The sequence below is a fragment of the Marmota monax genome, unplaced genomic scaffold (genome assembly GCF_021218885.2).
Source record: "Marmota monax isolate L192 unplaced genomic scaffold, Marmota_monax_Labrador192_F-V1.1 WCK01_AAM20220418_F8-fsc00027, whole genome shotgun sequence".
NCBI lineage: Eukaryota > Metazoa > Chordata > Mammalia > Rodentia > Sciuridae > Marmota > Marmota monax.
This window is the reverse complement of record NW_026694617.1, coordinates 2,488,144-2,515,865: the sequence shown is the minus strand read 5'-3', so window position 1 is coordinate 2,515,865 and position 27,722 is coordinate 2,488,144. Positions and strand designations below refer to the sequence as shown.

Here is a 27,722-nt window from a genome sequence, read left to right as displayed (position 1 = left end):
ATTAGTGCGTTTGGGGGTAGGAGGGGGGAGAATAGAAATTCACTGGATTAGACAAAAGGTAATGAAGGGAATGGAGGGGAGGAAAAGAATAGAAAAGACAGTGGAATAAATCTGACATAACTTTCCTATGTACCTATATGAATACAGGATGAGTGAAATGTCATATATGTCAAAATATGCTCTACTGTAATGTATTTCTAAAAAAAAAATAGAAAAAGATGGGAAAAAATGGTATTGCATTGGTACCTACACTTATGATATGGTCTTCAATAGTCATCTTTGCCATGTTTTAATAAATATTATTGACTATTTTCTTTAACTCTACTTCATGCCAGGAAAAAAGTTTCAGTGAATATTCAACCTTGTAAAGAAGGATTTATTTCCATTTTATGGATGGAGAGAGATTGAAATCACAACTAGGATTTAAACTCCTAGACTATTTGGCTTCACAGCTGTTGTGGAATGTTGCCTAGAAATAATACCTCCATACGTTTATTAAGTACGATCAGAGTACAAATGGGAAGCAACCCTGGAGTTTAAAGAACTCTAAGGTCAGGGAGAGCTAAGAGCCTAGGAAGAGGAAAGATGCCAAGGTGGTGGACTAATGGTAGACTTTACTAGAAATGCAGGCTGGGGCCAGGAGAAAAGGGCTTGAAAGCGGGTCTGACACAAAGTAGACACAAAGCCATATTATGTCATATATATTAAAGAACAGCAACGCCTCCTGCAGTATTTACAGTCCACATGCGGCGATCCCGCCCGAGCTGCTCCAGTTTCGGTCCAGCCTGGGGCGGTGGCCTAGATGCTTGATGTGTGTGATACTTGGTGGTCTCACTCCCTGCGCTCTTCCGCTGCTTCCAGGTCCCCGGAGCTAGGCCGACGCCCTGGCTATGACAGTTGGCACTGGTGAAGCAGTGCTGGGCAATCTTAGGTCCGCCACCGCGCCCGGGTTGGGGCGGGGAGGGACCCGAGAGGGGGACGGGCTTTGGAAAGGAAGCGCGACGCGCGGTTTGACCCCAGCGGGGATCCGTACTGTGGCGGACTCGGCGGCGGAAATATGGCGGCCGCTCCAGGGCCGGTAACGGAGAAAGTTTCTACTGAGACTGGCTTGTACTAGTGTGTGAGACCTCTGGCCCTTGTTCCCTTAGGCGTGGCACTTCCCCGTTCCTTGTCCTAGGTTCTGCCCCAAAGGCCTCCTCCCTCCTTTTACTTTGTAGGCCTGCGCAGGTCGAGAGAGCATTGGCGGTCGTCGAGCCAGGTAGGGGGGCCACGGGGTGCGCGGCGGGGCGGCGGGGCCGGGACACAGACACCGCCCAGGGCTCCGTGTGGTCCAGACCTTAAGCTCCGCCCAGGAGGCCTCCTGGGGTACGGGAAGGGATACCAGACCCTGGAGTCGTTGACAGTGGCGGGTGAAGGTGTGGGGCCCTTTCTCTTTATTCCCCCAGCGGTCCACCCTCAACTGGACGCCACGTTGTGGTCGCCTTCTCCGGAAGTAAAGGGGTAGATGAACAGCCAGGGTCCTGGTGTGACCGCCCCGCTTCTCGTTAGAAGGAGGCCGAATGGTTGAGAAATCGCTGCTGCTGCCCATTACGGGGGATTTAATCTTCGAGGTTTCCTATGGTACATTCGTTGAACCGAAGGACCGAAATTCCCGACGGTGGCTACTTTGCGGTTCTTTCAGCTTTTGACACTTACCTTAGATGGATCAAAAATAGATTCCTAGCTAGAGAGTATGCAGATGATAGTGTCTTGAAGCCATCCCCTGCATGTAGGTCACGGAGACAGAACCGGTTTGGAGGAAATTAGGTGAATTAAACGAAGCCTGGAATAAGACCAAAAGAAAAACAAACCAAAAATTCGTGGAATCTTCCTTAGCTCTACTACTTAGTAGCTGTGGAATATTATACAAGTTGTTTTCTTTGTGCGTTATTAAGTGTTCAATAACTCATTACCATTATTTTTAAAAGTAGTTGTTTCTGAATTAGTTTTTTTTTTTAAATATTTTCAACAAGTAGTTGGGTACTTACTGGGTGCCAGGTTTTATGCTATACACTGGGCATGCATTATTGAAGAAGAATCCTCAGAAACCATGTGATATAGTGGGGAATGCAGACATTAAGGAAGTGAAGATGAATTTTCTACTATAAAGGAAGTATATGGATCATATAATGGGAACAGGGGTGCTCTTCCTAAGAAAATTATTAAAACTGAGATTCAAGGAGTAGTACTAAACCAGGTGGGGCTAGAAGGAAAGAAAGGAATGTGTCAGAAGAGGAAATATGGTATTCAGAAATGAAATGTCACTATGCCTGGAATACAGAGTGTGAGAGGAAAAGTGGTAACAGATGAGACATGAGAGTGAATTTATTCAGGTCCAATATGGAGTACCTTATAAGACATTGTAAGGAGTTTCAGGTTTTTTTTTTTTTTTTTTTTTTTGCTAAGGGTCATAGGAAGTAATTGGAGAGTTTTCCATAGCAGAGTGAGTTGATAAATTTTGGTTTTGAAAACACACTTCTTACAGAAGGGCAAGAGTGGATAAGGGGAGACATTCAAGAATGAGATTATGATGGCCAAAATTGGGGTGTTGAACTGGAGAATGAGAAGAAATATTTAAGAGATGTTTAAAAAGAAGAATAGACACGTGAGGATTAAATGGTGGGAAAGGAGAGGAGCATTAAAGTAGTGTATGTCTCTGTGTGTGTGTGTGTGTGTGTGTGTGAGAGAGAGAGAGAGAGAGAGAATATATATATATATATAATTTCCCTTTGTTGTGCTTGGGATGTTATCCTGGGCCTTGTGCATACAAAGCATGTGCCTCACCACTAAGTTATATCCCCAGCCCAGAATTTTATAAATATTTAGACTCTAGAAGTGGTTAGTTAACTTTTGCCATATACTTATTGACTTTCTTGTGGTACATTCTTACCTGCCCCACAGTAATTTTTCTATTGAATCATTATTGATGGCAGACTAACTGAAAAGGATTGTCATGCTTTTTTGTTTTACTAATTCTCACTATTGTATTTTGAAGAAGGTAAGAATGGGGGAAGACATTATAAATTAGCCATTTAAAAATAAATACCTACCATATTGTTTTGTTCCATAAGAATTTGATTGCATATATTCCATGATATATATAATTGAAGGCATGGAAATAATTGAAATTGCCCAAAGAAGGTATATAATGAGAGAAAAGCTTAGGCTTGGGATTGAGTATCCAGGGGATGGGCTGAGAATAAAGAACTTTCAAGGAAGACAAGTAGGTTATGAAGAAAACCTATAGAGACTTGGTCTTTGTAAGCAGAGGAGGTGGGGGAAGGTTTTAGAAGATGACAGAGTGCAACAATGTTAACATTTTTGTAAAGAATGTTCAGGATGCTGAGTGAAAAGTATTCATTTAGGAATTTACAAGTTTCAGAACTTGGCAGAGTGGTTTCCTAGTGTGAACCACTGTTTAGTGTTTTGAAAAGTGAGTGGGTGTGAAATGAAGCAATCAAATATTGGCTGTCAAGAGGAGGAAAGATTGAACTTGGTAGGAAAGAACAAGGTGAACAAGGATTGCTTTTATTTTGTTGTTTGTTATTCTTTTTTCCTTAGTTTGTTAAAAAAATATACTGATGTTTAAGTGCTAATGGATAAGAGCCAAGTAAGAATTTGGAGAAAGGAGAAAGTGACATTCTGCAAGAGGCAAAAGGGAAGAGAAACAGTATGGATGAAAGTTTAGCCTAAATAGGGATGGTACACTCTTCTTTCCTTGTATCCAGAAATGGGTTTGTGGTATTGGAAACTCAAGTGAATTCCCTTTTGATGACTGTAGGAGGCAGTCAGTTGGTGAAAATGTGGTAGAAAGTGGATATCAGATTTAAGAGAAAGAAAGGTGCCTTTAAGCATAATATGATTTTTTTTCCCTCCAGCAGTGTTCAGTAGTCTGACCCCAGACTGTACCATCAGCCTTTTGTTGAATGATTGCCTAACAGCTAAGAGTAATATTTTCTTTTTTTTTTTTAAAAAAAAACATCTCAGTGAAACCCAGATTTTACCAGTTTTTCCTACTTAAGATAAAGTGAAATATACAAAGGAAGACATTTTTAAAGTTTTATCTTAAGTAACAAGTGAATGAAAATATTATAGAAGAGAAGCAGTTGAAATACTTAATCTATCAAGTATATTTCATTTTTAAAAATATGCTTTTTGGGGCTGAGGATGTGGCTCAGTAGTAGCGCACTTGCCTGGCATGTGTGAGGCACTGGGTTCGATTCTCAGCATCACATATAAATAAATTAAATAAAGGTCAGTCAACAACTATATATATATAATATGCTTGTTAAACATATAGAAGTAGAATTGATAATAATACTTAGAACCTCCCAGAGACCCTAAGGTTATTTCACTAACCTTCTTCTCCAGCCAAGTGGTTATTTAAGGGTTAATTCCATGTTATTTTATGTTTCCACTGGGTCTTTAGTGTATTGCTATTAAGAAAGTATAAATAAGCTGATCACAAGCTGGTTGCCCAACCCCCTTTTTGCAGCATTGGAGATGGAACCCAGGGTCTCCTTGTACATGCTAAGCAAATAATCTACCACTGAGCAACATACTCAGTTATTTTTAAATATCTGAAATCTTGAATATTGTGTGACTATAATCCATTAAAGTAGATTAGTTCTTCTGAAGCAGTATACTAGAAACTTTTGATGGAATTATCTAGTAGATGTTTACATTATCATTATTTTTTACTCCTATAATATTTTAGGTGCAACTTGTGGGATCACTTAAGTTTGAAGTAACTTTCTGGATCCTCCAGCAAATAATAGATGTAGTAACCTTTTTTTTTGGTGGTGGTGCTAGAGATTGAACCTATGGCCTTGTTCATGCCAGACAAGCACTCTACCAACTAAGCAATATCCCCAGCCCTATAACTTATTTATTTGGAAGTAAAATTGAAATAGTTCTTTATTTTTTAATGGCTATTGGTCGTCATTTCAGTTTTTTAGTTTTGACTAGGGAATTCAGGAATTGATTTGCTAAAGAGATAGTATTTAGATTTGGAATAACCAAGGTAGTTTAGTAGAGGTAAAACTACAGGGATAATTATGGCTCACCTTTAGGGACCAAATAACTTAATACAGTTAAAATTTATTTCTACTAAGTTTATTAAACAATATAAGAAGTAAGATTTTATAGTATTTTAGAGCTGCCTTGCAGAAAGGCAGGGGATTTTAGGTAGGTAGTAATGGTTGCTATTACTGTATGCTGGTGCTTTTCAAATTAGAGGTAATGATGAAGTCCTTCATTCCATTTAAGAGTTGACTAGCTAGTTATCGTGAAAAGCCGTGTGCCACAATCTAAGCTAAAAGAATGGATTAGGTGAATTTTTCACCATTTCTGGAAGGAGACACTCCATTGATGGTGATTTAATCATGCATTTTTAGCAAAATAAGTATGAAGCAAGCCCTTTCCTTTGGATAAATTGCAGAGTGTTTAAGCCAGAAACTGTTATCAATTAAGATTTATGCAAATCAGGTTTTAAACTGGATTTCAGAAATCCTTTATTTTATACTTATAAGTGCTTATTTCTTGTATAAGGAAGATGGCATAAAATATTATATAAAATTAACTTTGAATTTTTTTTTTCTTTTTAGATCACCACAAACAAAACCTCTACCTGAGAAAATGTTGAAATAGGAGTTGCGGATACCTTGGATTTGTTGGATGAAATACAAGAAACTAATTTTTGTAACGTGGGAAAAAAGCCTAAATTGTCAGATTACATGTGTAAATCACTGCGTTACTGCTTTAGTCATTGTCTTTATTTAGCAATGACAAGACTGGAAGAAGTAAATAGAGAAGTGAACATGCATTCCTCAGTGAGATATCTTGGCTATTTAGCCAGAATCAACTTACTAGTTGCTATATGTTTAGGTCTTTATGTAAGATGGGAAAAAACAGCAAATTCCTTAATTTTGGTAATTTTTATTCTTGGTCTTTTTGTTCTTGGAATTGCCAGCATACTCTACTATTATTTTTCAATGGAAGCAGCAAGTTTAAGTCTCTCCAATCTTTGGTTTGGGTTCTTGCTTGGTCTTCTATGTTTTCTTGATAATTCATCCTTTAAAAATGATGTGAAAGAAGAATCAACCAAATATTTGCTTCTAACTTCCATAGTATTAAGGATATTATGTGCTTTGGTGGAGAGAATTTCTGGTTATGTCCGTCATCGACCCACCTTGCTAACCACAGTAGAATTTCTGGAACTTGTTGGATTTGCCATTGCCAGCACAACTATGTTGGTAGAGAAGTCTCTGAGTGTCATTTTGCTTGTTGTAGCTTTGGCCATGCTGATTACAGACCTGAGAATGAAGTCTTTCCTAGCTATTCCAAACTTAGTTATTTTTGCAGTATTGTTATTTTTTTCCTCATTGGAAACTCCCCAAAATCCAATTGCTTTTGCATGTTTTTTTATTTGTCTGATAACTGATCCTTTCCTCGACATTTATTTTAGTGGACTTTCAGTAACTGAAAGGTGGAAACCCTTTTTGTACCGGGGAAGAATTTGCAGAAGACTTTCAGTTGTTTTCACTGGAATGATTGAGCTGACATTTTTCATTCTTTCAGCATTTAAACTTAGAGACACCCATCTCTGGTATTTTGTAATACCAGGGTTTTCCATTTTTGGAATTTTCTGGATGATTTGCCATATTATTTTTCTCTTAACTCTCTGGGGATTCCATACCAAATTAAATGACTGCCATAAAGTATATTTTACCCACAGGACAGATAACAATAGTCTTGATAGAATCATGGCATCCAAAGGGATGCGTCATTTTTGCTTAATTTCAGAGCAGTTAGTTTTTTTCAGTCTTCTTGCAACAGCGATTTTGGGAGCAGTTTCCTGGCAGGTAAGTTTATGTGTTTTAATTATGTCCAATGTCTATGATATGTGATAAAATGCAAGGTTCAACAGTTGAAATCAATCAGGTCAAATTTCTGATTTCAAAAGGAGATTTTTATTTTGTGCTTATTTAATTTTGTTCATGGAATTGAATCACTGAATGCATTTTGACAGGATAATTTAGTTTGATCTCTAGTGATGAGGTAACAAAATGTTAGGAATATTCAGTATGTGATATGCTGCCTACATCATGATTTATCATTGTGGAAACACTCATAATTAAAGAACTCTAGAAAACTAGCATTTGAGGAGTTTTTTTTTTTTTTTTTTTTTTTTTTTTTCATTTTACCTATAGGAACTGAAAGCCAGACAGAGCATATCCAGAGTTACTACAGAATCAGTTACCTACCTTCTGTCTAATCCTTTGGTCTCACGACAGCATATTTCTTTTATATATAGCCATTTCTATGAAGATTTTATATAAAAGGGGATTAGATATATAACACCATATGAGGTTCTTAATTATAGATTAGAGACTTCCCTTAAGGAAGAAAAATGTGTTTTACAATATATTTGTTGCCTCCAAAATGTTTTACAAAGGTCCTTGTAGACATTTAAATTGTGCAGTTGGACATTATATCTACAGTATTAACCAACCCAGTCTTTTCTGTGAGTTTATTGACTCTGCACTATATGCCATGTACTATGATAGGTGTTGAAGATCTCAAGATATCTGTGTCCTCAAAGAAGGAACAGTCTGTAATGGGAGGGGGAAGGGACTGGCAGGTAAACAAATATTTATCATTATGTGTGACAAATGCTATAATTTGACTACTTCAGGCTGGGGTGTGGAGCATAAAGAAAGGTCACTTCTGCTAGGTGCGGTTCTTTGCTTTGGACCAGTTTCTTCCTGCAGCTTGATTTCTAGATATGAGTGTTAAAGGGAGATATGGACACTTGCCTGGGCATAGTGTTTTCTAGTCAGTATGGGTTACAGCAGGACACCTACATGGGAGTCATCCAAATGATGAAAACATTATGGATGTTGCCTGAGGATATCTTCCTCACTTTGCTCTATTTGCCAGGGCTAAAGACTGTCAGAATTATGATGATATCAGAAAGGAAGAATTTGCCTTCTCCTTCCTAGCCTTAACTACGTTTTTCTTTTCAGGTCAGCTTCATTCATGGAGAATGCTTTTCCAGGTCATTAAATCCTATTAGCCAAATACTTTCTTGGTCACCAGATTCTTCTTCTCCCTCCTCATCCCCCTCCCCTCCTTCTCCTCTTCCTCCTTCTTCATACCAGTGGTTTTCAAACATGTGTACCATTGGAAGTACATAAAAGCTTTCTAAGAAGTATCGCAGCAAAAATAATTTTAAGAGAATCAATTTTCAGATTCTTACCTTCCATTTTTACTCTTAAAATTGATTTTAGAAAGTCCCTCAAATTAGGTGTGGAGGGTTACCTCATTGTGGTTTTTATTTATATGTGTCTTAATAACTGATGAACATCTTTTAATTGTGTATTAGCCATTTACTTAACTTGGTTATTGAAGTAGTTTTCAAATCTTTTGATCATTTTTAAATTGGGTAATTTGGAGTTACAAGAATTTTTTAATATATTCTGGGTACAATCCTTTTATCAGATAAATGATTTGGAAATGTTTTCTTCCTGTGGCTTATTTATTTGTCTTAATGATGCTTTTTGAAGAGTAAACATTTTTAACCTTATAAAGTCAAATTTATCAACTCTTTTATAGATTATGCTTTTAATATCTAAGAAATCTTTGCCCAACCATAGGTCACAAAGATTTTTCTTCTGTATTTTCTTCCAGAACTATTTTCTTCTATTGTTTTAGCTTTTATATTTGGGTATATGATCCATTTTTTAAAATGTGGATTGTTTCTTGAAAAGATGAACTTTTCCCCTCTTGAATTGCCTTAGCATCTTTATCCAAAATCAATTAGATAAAAATGTAAGATTTTACTTTTGAGCTATTTTGTTACATTTACTAATACTATGCTGTCTCATAAGATATTTTCTAATTTCCTTTGGATTTTCTTCTTTGACTCATGAGTTATTTATAATTTTATTGTGAGATAGCCAAATATTTGTGGATTTCGCACATTTCTTCATATTGCTAATTTCTAATTTCCATATGGTTGGAGAACTTAGTTTGCATATGTTTTATTCCATCTTCACTTGAGAAGAATGGGTGCTATGTTGTTGGGCAGAGTGTGCTATAAATATCAGCTTGATCATGTATCTATATCTTTGGTAGTGTTGATTGGTAATGGTGTTCATGAATCTATATCCTTGCTAATTTTCTGTCTAATTCTATCAGTACTAAGAGGAAGTTATTAAAAAAAAAACTCCATTTTAATTGCTGAGTTGTCTATGTCCTCTTTCATTTGTCTTTTTTTTTTTTTTCTTCATGTATATTTGAAATCCTGTCTTAGATGTAGGAACAGATTCTCTCTCTAATAAGTGATTCTTATCATTTGGATAAATGACATAGTTGTGTAGTTTCAAAAAAGACCCCATTGCCTATGAAATTTAAAATATTAACTGGCCTTTTCCAGAAAAAGTATGACAACTTTTGTTCTTGATTAGTGCTTCTCTTATGCATATGAATTATGTGGGGGAACTTGTTATAGTTTCCACAATTGGAATTTAGTAATTTGGGGAAGGAGGCTGAGATTCTGCATTTTTAAAGATCTTCAAGGTTATGCAAAAACCTGTCAGCAGCACACCTGTTGAGTGACTATTAATTTAGCTCTTCAACACACTTAGGTGAGCATACCAGCATTATGTCTACATTTCCTAATTAGTTGTTTTGTGCTTATTGCTGCCTTGTCGGCATTGTGCCTTGCAGGCAATTAGATTTTTTTAACTTAATTTAATAATCTATTGTGGAAAGATTTTTCAAACTCATGTTTGGTGACATGTTAATGAGTGTACTCAGAGAAAAAATGTTCAGAGAAATACAGAAAAAGAATCATTTCCAAATTTACTTGACCATGAAATCCTTCCCTCCACCCCTCATTAATCTTATTACCCACCTTCTCACACATGCACCAACTTTTTAACCTCTGTGTGTGAATTCTTTTTGGACTTTTGGCTGGGATCAAGTGTAAGCTCTGTGTGAAACATAATTTGGGAAGCATCCACTGGATTTACGCAAGTTCCCAGTCCTGATTTTAAATTGGGTAATTTGGAGTTACAAGAGTTTTTTTTTTTTTTTTTTTTTTTTTTATTCTGGGTACAATCCTTTTATCAGATAAATGATTTGGAAATGTTTTCAATATCTGTTAAGGACCTTCTAAATTGTCCAGTCCTGTTGAATAATGAAAGAATCAGAAACTTTTATTATGAAGTAAGAGGTTTGTTAGGAGAAGACTGTTTTGGGGATAACATCAGTGTTGATTCAAGTAAATTATAAAGAGGTATCTTGAATGGATTTAAATAGATTTTTAAATTGAACTGTTTTTGCTTAATTTTCTAAATGATATTGATTAATAATATAATTCACCTAAACCCATTTGTCACATTTCTGAAAGATGAATATCAGAGTAATAAACTGTTTTTTCTCACTGTTCTGTTAACATATTCTTCAATAGATTTTCACTGGAAAAACTGTTCCACTGATTGGGGAGGGAAGACCTAATGTGGCAGTAATAGATGAGAAATTAAAGAAGCCTTTTCAGTAGGTCAGTTTGTTAGCCATGGCCAGGATTGATAAAAGTAGAGGTCAGATAGTCCAGATTATCTGTTATTTCTTTTATAAATCTTTTGATGTCTAGCTAAGAAGTCTATATAGCTAACTTTGTTTTTTTTGTTATTTTACCAAGTTTAATATTGTCAGAATGAGTCACTAGCATCATTCCAAGTCATTTACATTAAAAAGCTGGAATTTTACCATTAACTTCTGTTGTGTTTTGTTCATAATCTCATTCCAACTTTAAAATGCAACATTACAGCTGTTGTTTCCTACAATTTGTATTATGTTCATTGAATGTGTTATTTGCTTTTCCTCTTTTAAGCTCTTTTTTTCCTTAAATAAGTCAATTAGAAAGACACCATACCCCGTAGCATTTGATGCCAGTTTTGCTACTCAGCTTTAGGCTTTTATGATAATTGATAATTCACAGAAGGGTAAGAGGAAGAAAGTATCCAGATATTTAAGAAAACATGCCCTATGGCACTTTCTTACATTTAGAAACTTTCTCTGAAACCTCTCACATGAGATTTTTATATGCCTTTCCTTGCCAGCCATTGTCATTTGCAGATTCCATGGGGGTTTGATGCATCTTTTTTTTGGTACAAGTCCTTTTGACCCAAATGAGAAAAACAGTCATCACAGTTGGCTTCTCTATGGGGAAGGAGTGACAATGGCTGGGTATGACAACTGTCTTTATGTCAGCCTCACATCCAAGAAAGGGATGAAATCCATATATGCACCACAGTTTCATTTCCAGCAAGATGGAGGGATCAATCATATTTCTTCTCTTGGAGGTAGGAGCAGGGAGTTTTCAAATCTTCTGTGAAATTAAAAGTGTTCATTTTTCATAATTTTTCTTTTGTTTCCTTTCTCTTCCTAAAATCTTGAGCCATTTTGGTTTAGATGAGAAAAGGAACACTTTTACCTTGAAACTAAAATTTTGTTTTATCATTTTTTGCCAGAACAGTGTGGAACAGCATATCTTAGTCTATTCTGTGTTGCTGTGACAAAACCCCAGAATGGATAATTTAAAAAGAATTGAAATTTTTCACAGTTCTGGAGGCTGGGAGGTTCAAAATCAAGGTGACAATCAATATCTGTTAAAGACCTTCTAAATTGTACATCATCCCATGGAAGGGGGAAAAAAAAAGGAAGACATGAGGTATAAGAAGTCCATCTCATAGCCTCAAGCCATTTAAACCATTGAATATGAATCCATTCGTAATGGCAGAGCCCTCATGACCCATACATCTACCATTAGGCCTCATCTCCTGTTAATTTAGGGATTAATCTTTTGGCAGGAATATATTCAAAGCATTGGACAGGAGTATTATTTTGTCCTGTGTGTTGAATATCACCATCAGTTTTGTATAACCAACATGTACATATTACATAAGATCAGGATCCATTAGTTTTGAAATTTTAAGTTAAAAATTCCACTTGTTATCCACAAATGACTTGCACTTGAACTTTATTTTTTACTTAGTGCACTGCTAAATCATACTATTTAATGCTTTTTTTCCTAATGGTAAAAGCAATATATCTTTAATTCCACAATAAACTATTAGTATTAATAGCTTTATGCAGAAGTCAGTGTAATCATTGGTATTCTATACACATGAATATTTAAGAGAGGCCATTCTCAACATTTGACATATTTGGATAAATAAAAGACCAAGTTTCAAATAACTATTTTTAGGCCTTTTTCAAGAATGGAAACTTCCATTTTCTGAAGGAAATAAGGAAAAATTGATGGATAGCAAATTGATAAAGTCTTAACTAAGAGAATGGTTTGACTTTAAAAAATGAATAGTTTTTGGAAGTACTATAGGGGAGGAAAAATAATTTTATCTCTTTGTAGTTTTTAGCTGGGATGGTGCCCTCTTAGAAAAGACAGATTAACAAGAGAAAAACAGAAGTATATTAACATGTATACCTCATGTGTACATGGAAGATACCTAGGGCATAAATAATTCTTAAAGAGATTACTTTGAAGTCAGGTTTACCTATCAGTCTTCAATAAAGACTGATAATAAACAGTAGAGAATTGTCAAGACAAAGGAAAAGGACTTTGAGGCTCTAGAGGTAATAAATTTTTGTGAAGGGGTAAGTAAGTGTTATCTATGTTCCTTTGGTGCCATCTCTTCTGAGTCTGAAGTTGTTTTCATTATCAACCTTGTCCTTCCTGATAGATGGGGAGGAGGGACATCTTCGCTTTTATAAAGTTATTCCTGCTTTTAGGGAAATAAGGCAAGGCTAGAGATATTTTCTTTTAAGTTGTATTCAGTTCAAAATAATCACTATGCCAAAAAGACATATTTTAAGAAGGCATATTATGATCCCCTGCAGTACAATGTTCTTTATTCCTCATGTACGTTTCAAAATTTAGTTCACCATTGTAAAAGAATAATAAGTTCTTTAATATTTATTTGTGAATTTTCTTTAATATATGTTTTTTTAATTTATTTCATGAAATTTCCTAATAATTCTTACTATATACAGAAAGGTTATTTTACACACTCTTAAATCTTGATTGACTAACTCTTAAATCTTAATAATTATCCTAATTTTAGAGATAATGTGTGGTGATTTTAAAAAAGAGGATGTTATTTTCTTTTAATTGTATTTTAAAATGTCCTATAATTACGTCTGTAGAGCAAAATAAATGAGTAAATAAACATAGCTATAAAATTTTTGAGTAGAATAATTTTGTTTGGCATATTGCATTTTTTTTAAGTGTGTGCCTTTAGATGGCCATGTACCTTCCTTTAGATTACTTGCAACTACTTAGCTACTCTCAGTTGTAGCACACATTTGTTTGGCCTCTGAAGGCATTTATTTGAATTTGTGACCCTTGCTATAAAATTATGAGTCATTTATTTAATTTCTTATACTATCTTGATTAGAAAAGTCCTAGGTGTGTGAAGATAAAAGAAGAAATAATAAAGTTATTATAATATTGTTCATGTTATTGTAATTCTTTTATGTAAATGTCTATTTGAAAAGTACCCCTTTTAGATGAATATGTTAATTGATAAGCCTTTTCTATTTTAGTGGAACAACATATACAATGGAAATTATAGAAATTGCAGTAAAGTATTGAAATTATAAATATTTGCAGGTGATTACCTATGAAACCTAAAAGTTAACTGATAAACCAACTTACAATACTCTACTAATGTTTGTCAGAATTCTGTTGCCTTTTTAAAGTTGTAAATTATGTCATTTTGCTGATATTGGATCATTAATCCAACCAGTATAGAAACCATGTAAATATCTTTTGAACTTATACCATGAGTTATATAAGAAAAAAAAAAAACACATAAAGCATAACTGATTTTAAAAAGACATAAATAGCATATTTATACTGGAAGTACATTTTTAATACCATTAAACAGGCAAATGAAAACTTGTAAATAAATACACATTAATAGCCTGGAGGTCACTTATTAATTAGAAAATATAATGGAAATGATTCCATTAATAAGAAAAGCAGAAACATAGAATGCCTAGGAATGAGTTTTAAAAGAAACATGAAACTTTTATAAAGAAATGCCATAAAATTCCACAATTACCATACTTTCTGGGATAGTAGACTCAAGCTGTGTCCTATGGACATTTGTTAGTATAGAATAAAGAGTTTTCAAAGGTGAGCTTCCTGAAGCAAAATGCAAAGTCCAGGGTCCCCCAAAGTGGGATCTCTAGTAAACTACTTTCCATTTTAAACAGACACATTGGACGAAAATGGTGTAGTCATATGTATTACAGTCCTCCCATGAATTTTCATCTGAACTTTACATTTTTGTTTGTTTGTTTGTTTGTTTTCTACCAAGGGCATGTGCATGCAAGGCAAGCACTCTGCCACTGAGCCACATCCTCAGCACCTAGCCTTTCTTGTGTCTTGTTAGTAGCTCAGCTAGGATTAAGTGTCAAACTTGTATTAAGATATGTAGATTGATAATGTCCTCAGCTCTCTAGACAAAACAAACAACATACTCTCTAAGAGAAGGTATCCTTATCTTAGGCCTAAAATGAATTATATAACTTTTTCACATATAGTATTCATCTTATAAAAAGGTATATACACATACACTCGACAGTAAGAACAACAGAACCCACAAACAGCAAAAAAAGGTCTTAAGATACTGGAATTATCAAGCAGAAAGAAACATATACTTATTACTATGTGGAAAAAATAAAAGCAAAGATAGTAAGTAATGGTTGGAAATAATAAAAAGTAACAAGACAGATTTGAAAAAGAACTAAATAGAAATTTTAGAATCAGAAAATAAAATTACCTAAAATGAATGTGCAAGTAGTATATTAGACAAAGCTGAAGTGAACATTAGTGAACTGGAATATATAGTTCAGAAGAAGCTATGCAAGGAGGAGCATGGAAGAGGAAAAATTTTTGGAAAATACTAAACAGGAGAAAAGGGTGAGACTCAAAAAGGATACAGTAATAAGATTTCATCTGTGTTTGGAGTCCCAGGAATAAAGGGGTGAAATAAAGGCCAAAGTCAATACTTGAAAGGTAGATAAATAGACCAATAGAACAGAAGAGTCCAAAGACAGATCTGTGAATACTTGGTTTATAACAAAGATGGCATTGTAGAGTAATGTGGAGTGTCTGATATTTTCAGTAATTGGTGCTTAAGCAATGGGGTGTTCACAGAGAAAAAAATTGAAATTGGATCATTATCATAAAATTCAATTCCATTGGACTATGGGCATTTTTTTGAAAGAAATAGAATGGTACATTGCAATTAAGAACTTATGCTAAGCCTAAAACTATGTTAAAGAATCACACAGGGGGAAAATATTTGCAATGCAACCCACAAAGACTTTTATATAAAAAATATTGAGAACACAACAGAGCTTACTAAATCAATGAGAAAAGGATCAGCCCTATAGAAAGAGTGGGCAAAAGTTTTAACACTTCACCAAAACCTGAATGATCAAAGGGATTTAGCCTCATTAACAATAAGAGAACTTGATATTTGTAGTTTTGTTTATGAAAATGGCAAATTATACACAATGTAAATTCCAAGAATAAGGGAATGCCAGTTAGTCTTTATGGATAATCTAGAATTAATAGACTTACCATTATGAAAAAGTTCACAGAATATTGTACATCATCTTGTTTTGGTAAAAGCTATATATACCTATATATACACATGAATGTATATAAAATCTAGAAATATTTTAAAAGTTTTTTTTATTGGTTGTTCAAAACATTACAAAGCTCTTGACATATCATATTTCATACATTTGATTCAAGTGGGTTATGAACTCCCATTTTTACCCCGTATACAGATTGCAGAATCACATCGGTTACACATCCACGTATTTACATATTGCCATACTAGTGTCTATTGTGTTCTGTTGCCTTTCCTATCCTCTACTATCCCCCCTCCCCCTCCCCTCCCATCTTCTCTCTCTACCCCATCTACTGTAATTCATTTCTCTCCCTTGTTTTTTTCTCTTTCTCCTCACATCCTCTTATATGTAATTTTGTATAACAATGAGGGTCTCCTTCCATTTCCATGCAGTTTCCCTTCTCCCTTTCCCTCCCACCTCTCCTCCCAGTTTAATGTTAATCTTTTTCTCATGCTCTTCCTCCCTGCTCTGTTTTTAGTTGTTCTCCTTATATCAAAGAAGACATCTGGCATTTGTTTCTTAGGGATTGGCTAGCTTCACTTAGCATAATCTGCTCTAATGCCATCCATTTCCCTGCAAATTCCATGATTTTGTCATTTTTTAGTGCTGAGTAATACTCCATTGTGTATAAATGCCACATTTTTTTAATCCATTCATCTATTGAAGGGCATCTAAGTTGGTTCCACAGTCTAGCTATTGTGAATTGTGCTGCTATGAACATCGATGTAGCAGTATCCCTATAGTATGCTCTTTTAAGGTCTTCAGGGAATAGTCCGAGAAGGGCAATAGCTGGGTCAAATGGTGGTTCCATTCCCAGCTTTCCCAGGAATCTCCATACTGCTTTCCAAATTGGCCGCACCAATTTTCAGTCCCACCAGCAATGTACAAGTGTACCCTTTTCCTCACATCCTCGCCAGCACTTGTTGTTGTTTGACTTCATAATGGCTGCCAGTCTTACTGGAGTGAGATGGTATCTTAGGGTGGTTTTGATTTACAGTTCTCTGACTGCTAGAGATGGTGAGCATTTTTTCAGTTTCATTTTGTTGCATATGGTACTTGTTGATTGATTGTATATCCTCCTCTGAGAAGTGTCTGTTCAGGTCCTTGGCCCATTTGTTGATTGGGTTATTTGTTTTCTTATTAATTTTTAGAGTTCTTTGTATACTCTGGATATTAGGGCTCTATCTGAAGTGTGAGGAGTAAAGATTTGTTCCCAGGATGTAGGCTCTCTATTTACCTCTCTTATTGTTTCTCTTGCTGAGAAAAAACTTTTTAGTTTTAGTAAGTCCCATTTGTTGATTCTTGTTATTAACTCTTGTGCTATGGGTGTCCTATTAAGGAATTTGGAGCCCGACCCCACAATATGTAGATCGGAGCCAACTTTTTCTTCTATCAGATGCAGAGTCTCTGATTTGATATCAAGCTCCTTGATCCATTTTGAGTTAACTTTTGTGCATGGTGAGAGAAAGGGATTCAGTTTCATTTTGTTGCATATGGATTTCCAGTTTTCCCAGCACCATTTGTTGAAGATGCTATCCTTCTTCCATTGCATGTTTTTAGCTCCTTTATCGAATATAAGATAGTTGTAATTTTGTGGATTGGTTTCTGTGTCCTCTATTCTGTACCATTGGTCCACCTGCCTGTTTTGGTAGCATTTTTGTAATTCTTATGGTCTTAAATTTCTTTAAAAATTTTCTGAACTTTTTTCACAGCAAAATGATGAGTCCTTCATAAAGTATCCTTTCTGATAAATTAATGAATACCTTATTTGAAAAATGACATAAGGCATGTGGGTTTAACAAGGAAATATGTTTTGGACTTTTTTTCTTTCATATCAAAGAGGAGTTAGATTTTTGTTCCATTTTGGGTTGGATTGAAAATGTTATTTCACAGATTAAAAAAAAAAATAAAATGTGCTATGTTTTGCCACAGCTTCCAGGAAGTTTAGAGATAAATTTAAGCTTCATTGCACTAATTAGATTATCCATGTATATTTTTTCTCACTTATAATTGTTTTAGATAATTTATTGTTCTTTTTATCCTTCCTGGAAATACAGGTAAAAATGTGAATTAATATGCACAGTTATAAATAAACACATAAATATACTATACATGTATGCTTTGAATTTCTTTTAGCCAAAAAATGGAATCTTCTTGAGCATGCTACTAGTCGTCTTGCCATTGGAGTCCATGGCTCATGGGCTCTTCCATGAATTGGGTAACTGTTTAGGAGGAACATCAGTTGGATATGCTATTGTGATCCCTACCAACTTTTGCAGGTACTGTGATTGGAACTACTTGAGCCATAACAATTTCTTAATGTTTAATATAAATATGAATAGAAGATATAGCTCATTTTATAAAGCTATAGTATTTTCAAAATATAATAACTGTTGCATTTTTTATTCCTTACTTTTAGAAATTATATTCCAAGTGATAATATAATCTTCATGGGTTCAACTTAAATATTGATAAATATGATTAACTTATATTTTAGCTAGAAATCAGAAAATATGAGTAAGTACATTTTCTAGGGAAGGATTCTTCCCTAATGAGAATATCTTGTTTAAGAAAATGTGTGTGAAACAATATAATAAAATATACTTAATTTGTCATTTGTCCCAGGATTAGATCTGTCTTCAATTAGTGCTCAGGAGTATAAGGCAATGGACCTAAGTTTTAATAACTATTTTAATAAAAACTATTTATTAATAGATCATTTCTTTTATCATTTTTGTACCTTAAATTTGTAAAATTTGAAAGCAACTTTTTAAAGATCTTATATTTTCCAATACAGAAATTAAATATATAATTAAAATATTGCTTGTACATTTGATATGTTAAAATTTTTTCTTAAAAATAAAGTTTTTTTCCCTTATAGTTCCCATGCAGGTGTTCTTGGAACATTTAATATAATCTTGCTTTTAAAAAATCTTGTACATTATTTGTTATTTGGTAAGAAAATAAGAAATAGGAATATGTACATTTGGAGATATACTCCCAGTTTTTTGTTTGGTTATTTTATTGATAAAAAGTATAGTTATTTAAAACCACATTTTGATTCTAGGCCTAGTAGCACTATAGAGCTTTAGAAAACTTTAATTTTAAAATCCTGCCATTTAGCAGGAACTATTATGATTGTTAGATAATCAATGATAAATGACAGGTGAGAATGTAATATAGAATAATACTTGTTAAACACCAAAATTATTTTTTTCTCCTTCAGTCCTGATGGTCAGCCCACATTGCTTCCACCAGAACATGTACAAGAATTAAATTTGAGGTCTACTGGTATGCTCAACGCTATGCAAAGATTTTTTGCATATCATATGATTGAAACTTATGGATGTGACTATTCCACAAGTGGACTGTCTTTTGATACTCTACATTCCAAACTGAAAGCTTTCCTTGAACTTCGGACTGTGGATGGACCTAGACATGATACTTATGTTTTGTATTATAGTGGGCACACCCATGGGTCCGGAGAATGGGCTCTAGCAGGTAAATTCTCCTTTGGCAATTTTGCCATTGTGAAAAACACATATATTTATCAAAATCTGTTCTTTACACAGAGATATTAAATTTTCTGTTTTCCGTGTCACAGCTTACCAAGAATACATATGATTATCTTTTCTCTAGCATATGGATTTAATGAAATTTTAAGTAATCTATAACAGTAAGGGTTTGAGAATTATGTATTCTAGTAATTGGAAGAAAAAAAATCTGCTTGATTTGAGATATATGATCAGTCTCCCCTAATAGTATTTCAGAATTATAAAATATAGTAACATTTTTCAGCAGCTAATAAGGTTCTCTAATAGTTCTAAGTCTTAAAATGTTCTACATCTAGAATTAAGTAGATCTTCAAATGTATAGTTTTACTTATATTAGAAAGTTTTCCAAAATTTTAAACAGGCATTATAAAATGGTAAGAGTAGTGCCAGTTCAGGAGACCTGTCCTAATTGTCCCAACTGTATAATTTTATTTTATTCTTAAACTTTATTAGTTCTTCTTAGTTATACATGACAGAATCCATTTTGATAAAATTATACAAGCATGGGGATATATCTTATTCTAATTAGGACCCCATTTTTGTGGGTCGGCATGATGGTGGGATTCACTTATGCATACATAGAAAAATTATGTTATATTTATTCTACTGTCTTTTCTATTATTTTAGCAGGGTGCTCCTGTTAGTTTCAATTATTTCATCTGTAAAATGAGAGGGTAGTATTGAATGATCATTGAGTTCCATTATAAGGATAAAATTTTGTTATTTTGAATTTTGTTAGTCTTCTCAACTATGATAGAGACCCTATAAGTCAAGAGCTTTGTTCTATGAAATATTAAATGCTTAGAACCTAGAACGGCACCTGGAACATAGTAGGGGACCCTTAAATAATTGATAGGTCGATGAAATCATTGAATGAATCAAGAAACATGAAAAGGGAAGGGATTTTTCCTATTTTAGATTAGAAATAGTTCATAATTGTATCTTGCCCTTTTTTCCATAAAAGATGTTTTAAAACCAGAATACATAATAAAAATAAAATAGTCATAAAATATAAGGGGGTACATTTTTATGTCAAAGAAAAATAAGTAGTATAGAAAAGACAGAGGAAGACCTACCAATATAAAAACTCCAGAAGGTAAAAAAAAGAACCTCAACATTATAGTAGAAATGATTTTAAGTCAGCATTATCCCACTGATTTCATGCCAGGTTGGTAACTGGGGTTTTATCATAAAGAAATTTTTTCAAAATTTTTCTTTTTTGCAATTAAATATTGAACAACTCAATAGCTATCTAGGATTAATGGCAAACTGACAGTAGAGACATTTTTAAGTATAAGCCACGGTGTTTAGGACTTTGCAAACAGATTTAATCTCTATGAAATCCCTTGAGGTAGATGCCATATCACCTCTATATTTTCATTTTTCAAATGATAAAACAGAAGCTGAAAGTCACTGTGTAATTTATAGTCATACAACCAAGTGAAGGAAACATGATTCAAGCACAGGTCTGCCTGACCCCTGACGTGTTTTCCCCCACTGTTCTGTGTTGCTGCCAAAGACAAACACTGTGATGATAAAGAAATGGCATGTTGAGGTTAAGTACATACTTTTGTTAGCATGGATCACTCATTTTCAGAAATGTAGAATATGCAAAAGGTATTTAACACTAAAACTACTGAACATGGCTTATAAACTCATTTATTTATCCTGTAACTTTTTAATTACAATGTAGAAAATAACTTTTTTAACCTTTATGGCTACTTCAGTTTCAGATAAGGTATATCATTCTTAAAGAAAGAAAGTTTAATCAATTAAAAAATCTTTACAGAAGTAAAATTTCAGACCTAAAAGTTGGGACTGATTATTGACAATTTACTACAAGCCTTATAATAAACTCTTCCCAGATCAAAAGAAAAAATAAAAAGGCATGATTTTGGTGTATACATATATTCCTAATTATTTTAAAATATCAGAAAAAAGTAATTTTAAAAATAGCTTTGTGTGTGTTTATATGAGGATTTCTTACCTAATTTAAGCATTTTTTAAAAGTTTGCATTTTTCTTTTTAAAATTTTAAAATTTATTTCAAGCATTTGTTTTTGGTACTGGGTATTAAACACAGGGCCACTTTACTGCTGAGCTATATCCCCAGTCCTTTTTTTCTTTATTGTGAGACAGATCTTGCTAAATTGTTGAGACTGGCTTTGGACTGGTGATCATGCCTTAGCCTCCCAGGTAGCTGGGATTACAGGCTTGAAGCACCATGCTGGGTCAAGTATTTTTTAAAGGTGACTTAGGAATAAATTCTAGGCATTCAGTTTACTAATATTTACTCAGCTTTCTCTTTTACTACAAAAAGTAAGAGACACCCAGATAAGCAGTATATAAATTAGTATTCTTAAATTTTCATTCATGATGAGTTTCTAGGAATAATTTATTAAGACTTAACTCTTAAAATAGTTATAATTTTAGGTAAATATCTTGCAGTCACATTCTGGAATAGTATCTTCATATTTTTTGATGCATTCTATCAATAAATTGACCATTACCGAATTATTCTACTAGTCAAGATTGTTCCTGTGTAACGTTGAGTGCTTATCATAATAAATAAAAAGAAAAGAAAATAGAGAAAGCATAGCTTGACATGGTCCTCACTTATCCCACAGTTAACCAACTGCATCTGTCACACCTAGCCTAAGGCCCCCAGCTCACTTTCAGGTATTCTGATTGAGCCAGGACTAAAAGCCCTCTTTTCAGTCAGTATGTGCCTTAGACATTAGCCTTCCAAGGCTGATTCTGTCTGAAAATAAAATTATACATTGCTGCTCTGGGGCAAATGCTTTAATTTATTCTAAACCAAGTGACAAAGAACTTAAGCTTGGATGATTTATTGATTGTTATCTTTCTAGCAACCTTTGAAATAGGAAAATCATGAGAGTAAGTCCAGAATTAACTATTACTGTGGGAAAGGCAGACTGTTTTTACCTTTCATCCTATACTTTTACTTGGAGTACTTCTGAGAATATGTAGCCTTCTTGCATTTATGGAGTTTCATAATATATAACCTGTTTTTTTTTCTTCTTTGCCGTAGGGCAAAAAATAATTATCGTAATTGTAATAGAGAAATAAAAAGAAAAAATGTAGATAATCTATAATGTAGTATATCACAGATAAAACCTTTAAAAAGCAGTCTCAATTACTTGAAATGCATCAGATGGTTGTTATCCGAGATAAATGTTAAATACTTTGCATCTGGGCCATAAGCCAAATGCAGCATAGAACCTATTTATACAAGAAAGCAGAGCAAAACTAAACAAGAGAAGAGAAATAATTTAAAAGGTTTCATGCTGCTTTAAGTTTTCTTGTTAATGTATAAAGAGCTTTTATATAAGAGAATTAGAGTAGAATGTGCTAAAGAATGTTGATAGTGTTGTGAATGCCATATAAGCAATGATGTTTTAAGATAGGTAGAATTTGTATAATAACCCTTGTAATCTATGTCATCCTCTGATCTCTAGAGACATTTTACAGAACCATAGATAATGAAAAGTCAACATTTGGCCATTTTTTTAAAAAATAGTATCTTTTGGAGGTATTGGTGAAGTGCAGCACATTAGTCATATGTAGAGACTATGTGTTGAAATAGTTCCTGTATGCATGATCGTTAGAGCAATTCATTAAACATATTTTTCATTTTCAGAGTCTGTGATATAGCAGGCTGATGAATAAAAGAATATTAATTGCACATAAAGAATGTGATATAACCTAGCTTCAGAGATTATGTTAATAGAACTGAAAATATAAAAGATTCTTTTTTTCTCTAGTGGTGTCATTTTTGATAGTTATGCAAAGGAATTATTGCTCATGGTAGAAATGTATATTAGGTTATCGGATGTTTTGCTAATAAATTGTTGCTTATTAAAATTCTTTCTAATTGTAAGAGTAACATATGCTAACTCTAAAAATATTGGAAAATGTATAAAAGTATTCTAAAAACCAGCATAAATCCAAATACCCAGTAATATGCACTACAATTTTTGCAGATACCCTTCTGTGCCTGCTCTAATATAAACATTTCCCATCATACAGTTTTTATGAATATTTAATTTTAAAATTCTCTAAGATTATTTCATTATTTATTTCTATTCTTCATTTCAAATTTTACTCTACTTTAGTGAAAAGTTAGTGAGATGATCTTTATATGTAATTTTTTTGTCCCCACTTCTGTTCTTTCCTGGGGATAGATTCCTAGAATTGGAAGGACTGTATCAAAGTAATTGAGACAGGGCCAGGACCAGGTGAGGTGAGGGTGGCCTTGGAGAATGATAAAAATTTGCCTGAAGAGAGTGGTAAAAGATTAAGTCATCAAAATAAATACTCTGTTAATGCAGCATTCTTAAATATAAAAATCAATGCAAAAATCTATAATGATCCAGATATAAAACCTGGAATCTGTAAGACAAGTTTATAGGTTAGAATTGCATTTTTAAAAGATCTTTCTGGGTATATAATTTTTAATCTTTTGTTGGTCTTGGAACTGATATAAATGCAAATGCATTCTTAAACCCTTAGTACAGGAAAGGTGTTTTTATGTTTGTTTTAATTTAATAGTACATATTTATGAAGATAAGGAAACATTTTATTTATTAGTGGCATAGAACAGGGGTTAGGACACTTTCTCTTTAGGGCCAGATATTTTGGCCCCATACTTTCTGCAGTACTGCCAATTCTCAGCTCTGTCATTGTAGATTGAAAGCAGCCATAACCAGACTGTAAATGAATAAGTGTTATATTCCAATAAAATGTTATTTATGGAAATAATTACATGAAATTTAAATTTCCTCTATAATTTCATGTCAAAAAATATTCTTTCACCAAAGCAAAAATATAAAATCATACAAAAACAATTGACAAGCTACAGTTTGCTACCCCAGTGTAGAATATTAAGTTTTCTATATAATTTTTATTTTTACTGAATTTAACTATAGTTTCTCAATTAATAGCGTGACTTAACAATTTTTCAATTTTATAATGGTGCAAAAGCCATATGTATTCAGTAAAATACATACTTCCAATTTGAATTTTGGTCTTTTCCCAGGTTTGCAATATGTGGTACCATAACCTTTAGGTACTTTCCAGCTGCAGTTCTTAGATAGCCACATAATCACAACAGTAAACAACTAACACTTTACAGTGTCCTTTGTTGCTAAGTTTTGATATTTGGTAGGTGAGTTGTATTAAATGAATTTTTGATTGTTAATATTTTCACTTTGGCTGAGTTTGTCAGGATAAACCCATTGCAGATTGAGGAACATACATATATATATAAAACAAGTTTCTTAAATTATCATAGCACACTTATTTTTTTATGGAAGTAATAAGGATGATTTTTTTTAACCTAAAGTTGAAAAATCTGCTTCAAAAATGTCTTCTGACAACACATCAATGTTTATAACAACACACTTCACAATAGCTAAGCTATGGAACCAATCTTGATGCCCAACAACAGGTGAGTGGATAAAGAAATTATAGTATATACACAATAGAATATTACTCATCCATAAAGAAGAATAATTTCATGACATTTACCCATAAATGGATGGATTTGGAGACTATCATGCTAAGTGAAATAAGCCAGTCCCCAAAAACCCAAGGTCAGATATTCTCTGATATGTGGATGCTAACCCACAAAAAGGTGGGTGAGGAGGGGAAGAATAGAAGTTCAGTGGATTAAACAAAGGGAAATGAAAGAAAGGGAGCAAGGATAGGAATAGGAAAGACAGTGGAATGAAGCTGACATTACTTTCCTAGGTACATATAGGAATATACCACAGTGAATCTCAACATTGTGTACATCCACAAAACTGGGATCCTAATTAGAATAAGATACATTCCATATTTGTATACATATATCAAAATAGATTCTACTGCCATGTATAACTAAAAAGAACAGATAATAATAATAATAAAAACACTTGCTAGTAGGTATTATGCACTATTTCAGGAAGTTGAAATAGCTCTAAGATACAGATACTAATTTCACCATGATGTAGCCTGGCTTTGCTTGACACTATCAAACAAACTGGTTGAGAATCTGGCAATAATACTGTAAAACAAAATAGATAATAAGCTGTTGTTCTGGGTCAGATGATCTTTCAAACCCACTCAAGTCTAGAACTGACACATGCAGAACCACCTCCCAAATTATCTCCAACCTATAACTACTCGAATGTTTGGTCTGAGGGGAGTTGTTTGCAAAATTGAACAATAAACAAAACCCACTGGCAAAAATAAATACATTTTCAAAAATACTTTGGAATAATTATCTTTCAAATATTTTCATATTTTTTTCTTACATGTTTAATTCTAAGAACTTAAAATATACTTAGGAGAATATTCTTAATGAGAGGCTTCAGAAAGTATTGGTCTGTTGAATTTTTTCTTGTCCACAGGTGGAGATATACTACGCCTTGACACACTTTTAGAATGGTGGAGAGAAAAGAATGGTTCCTTCTGTTCCCGGCTTATTATCATATTAGACTGTGAGAATTCAACCCCTTGGGTGAAAGAAGTGAGAAAGATTAATGACCAGTATATTGCTGTTCAAGGAGCAGAGATGGCAAAGACAGTAGATATTGAAGAAGCTGACCCACCACAGCTTGGTGATTTTACAAAGGACTGGGTAGAATATAACTGCAACTCCAACAATAACATCTGCTGGACTGAAAAGGGACGCACAGTGAAAGCAGTGTATGGTGTGTCGAAGCGGTGGAGTGACTACACTTTGCACTTGCCAACAGGAAGCGATGTGGCCAAGCACTGGATGCTACATTTTCCTCGTATTACATATCCATTAGTGCATTTGGCAAATTGGTTATGTGGTCTGAACCTTTTTTGGATCTGCAAAACTTGTTTCAGATGCTTGAAAAGATTAAAAATGAGTTGGTTTCTTCCTACTGTGCTGGACACAGGACAAGGCTTTAAACTTGTCAAATCTTAATTTGGACTCAAGAATGGGATTATTGAGAGTTCATATTACCAACTATCACTAACTTGCCATTTTTGTATACTGTATTTTTATTTGTGGAAAATATTTTGCTACTTCTGTAGCTGCTCTCACTTTGTCTTTTCTCAAGTAATTATGGGATATGTAAGGTGTCAGGAGTAAGCATTATTTTATACTAAAAGTATGTAGGGAGTCATAAATGCTGACTCTGGAAAAGATGTTAAAAATAACATTGCACTTTCAGGAATGTTTGCATTTGCCTCTGACTAGAAAGAAAACAGTTGTCTATGCTCTGCAATGGTCATTGAAGAATTACTAATGCCTTATTTTCTAAGCCAACATTAGCGAATGTACACCAAACAAATTTGTTTACTACTTTAAGAAAACTATCAATTGACTAACAGAAGATTGTTTTTTGTAAACAGTATATTTGAATCTGTGAACATTTGAAGAACTATAAATTCTTAGAAAAAGAGGCCTGCCCAAAATAAATGTAAAATTTGCTTATATTTGATCACATTCAGATGTCTTGGTTGTGATCTATTACCAATAAAGTGGAGAGACTCGAATTGCTTTTTAGATCAAAATAGACTTTAGGTAGGTAACCATAAGAGATGAGAGCCTTCATGCATTGGTGAGGGTATCTGAAAACGTTGATATTTTAAAAGTCTTTCTCAGGGTAACTTAATGTTTTCTAAATGAACAGTGTTTCAAGCTACAAATTTCTTCTAAATAAAGTATCTTTCTTTTCAAAAAGTACTCATATGAAAGAAATTTTAGCAATTTATCATTAATTGATTAAGTAAATTTTAAGTATTCAGAAAAGATTTTGATCTCTATGGAGTTAATGCTGTGCCATGATAATTTTTTAAGTCCTCATTTGTGATAACATTTCCCACCTCCCTCAACTGAAGGTCAAAGATACGAAAAAGGTCATTTTTTTCTTGTATCCATGTATTGTATTATGTAAAAAAGTTTTTATCTTGGCAATTTTAGTTACATATAATGGTGTCGTCGTAATTTTTAAAACATAATTCACTGTTTTGTCTGAATAAAAGCAGACGCTGATCACAGTGTCTACTAGTTATTCACTTCTTATTCCCTTCCAATTATCCTTACATTCTAAATTTTCACATTTGAGAAGTAACAGGAGGGGAATAAAATTAAATGGGGAGATAATCTAATCTTTGTTCTTTAAATGGTGTGATTTAAACCTTTGAAGGCATTTTTCCAGCCTTGCAGAAGAAATAATGCCTCTACCATTTTCTATTGGTGACTTGAAAATTGAAGTTTTAGTTAAGAAGAAGTCAATTAGCATCAGGGAATTTGTATACCACTATCTATGCAGCATTGTTATAGTCTGATAATTTCTATGTTTTGAATTTGATTTTCCTAATGCTTTAAATAAAATTTTGTTAAAAATAA

The 27,722-nt window shown here is 33.6% G+C and overlaps 1 protein-coding gene across 2 annotated transcripts; it reads left to right on the top strand.

The window, feature by feature from the left end:
* The first annotated feature begins 1,017 nt into the window (after positions 1-1,017).
* Tmem168 (transmembrane protein 168) lies at positions 1,018-27,722 on the top strand. 2 transcript variants are annotated; one of them, XM_046422435.2, is made up of 5 exons: positions 1,018-1,258; positions 5,646-6,902; positions 17,914-18,056; positions 19,004-19,278; positions 25,744-27,722. In XM_046422435.2, exons 2-5 carry the CDS (start codon positions 5,775-5,777, stop codon positions 26,289-26,291), a joined length of 2,094 nt encoding a protein of 697 aa, XP_046278391.1. In that variant the 5' UTR covers positions 1,018-1,258; positions 5,646-5,774; the 3' UTR covers positions 26,292-27,722. The 2 variants fall into 2 exon arrangements, with proteins under 2 accessions (XP_046278391.1, XP_046278392.1); XM_046422436.2 differs by lacking the exon at positions 1,018-1,258 and adding an exon at positions 1,343-1,415.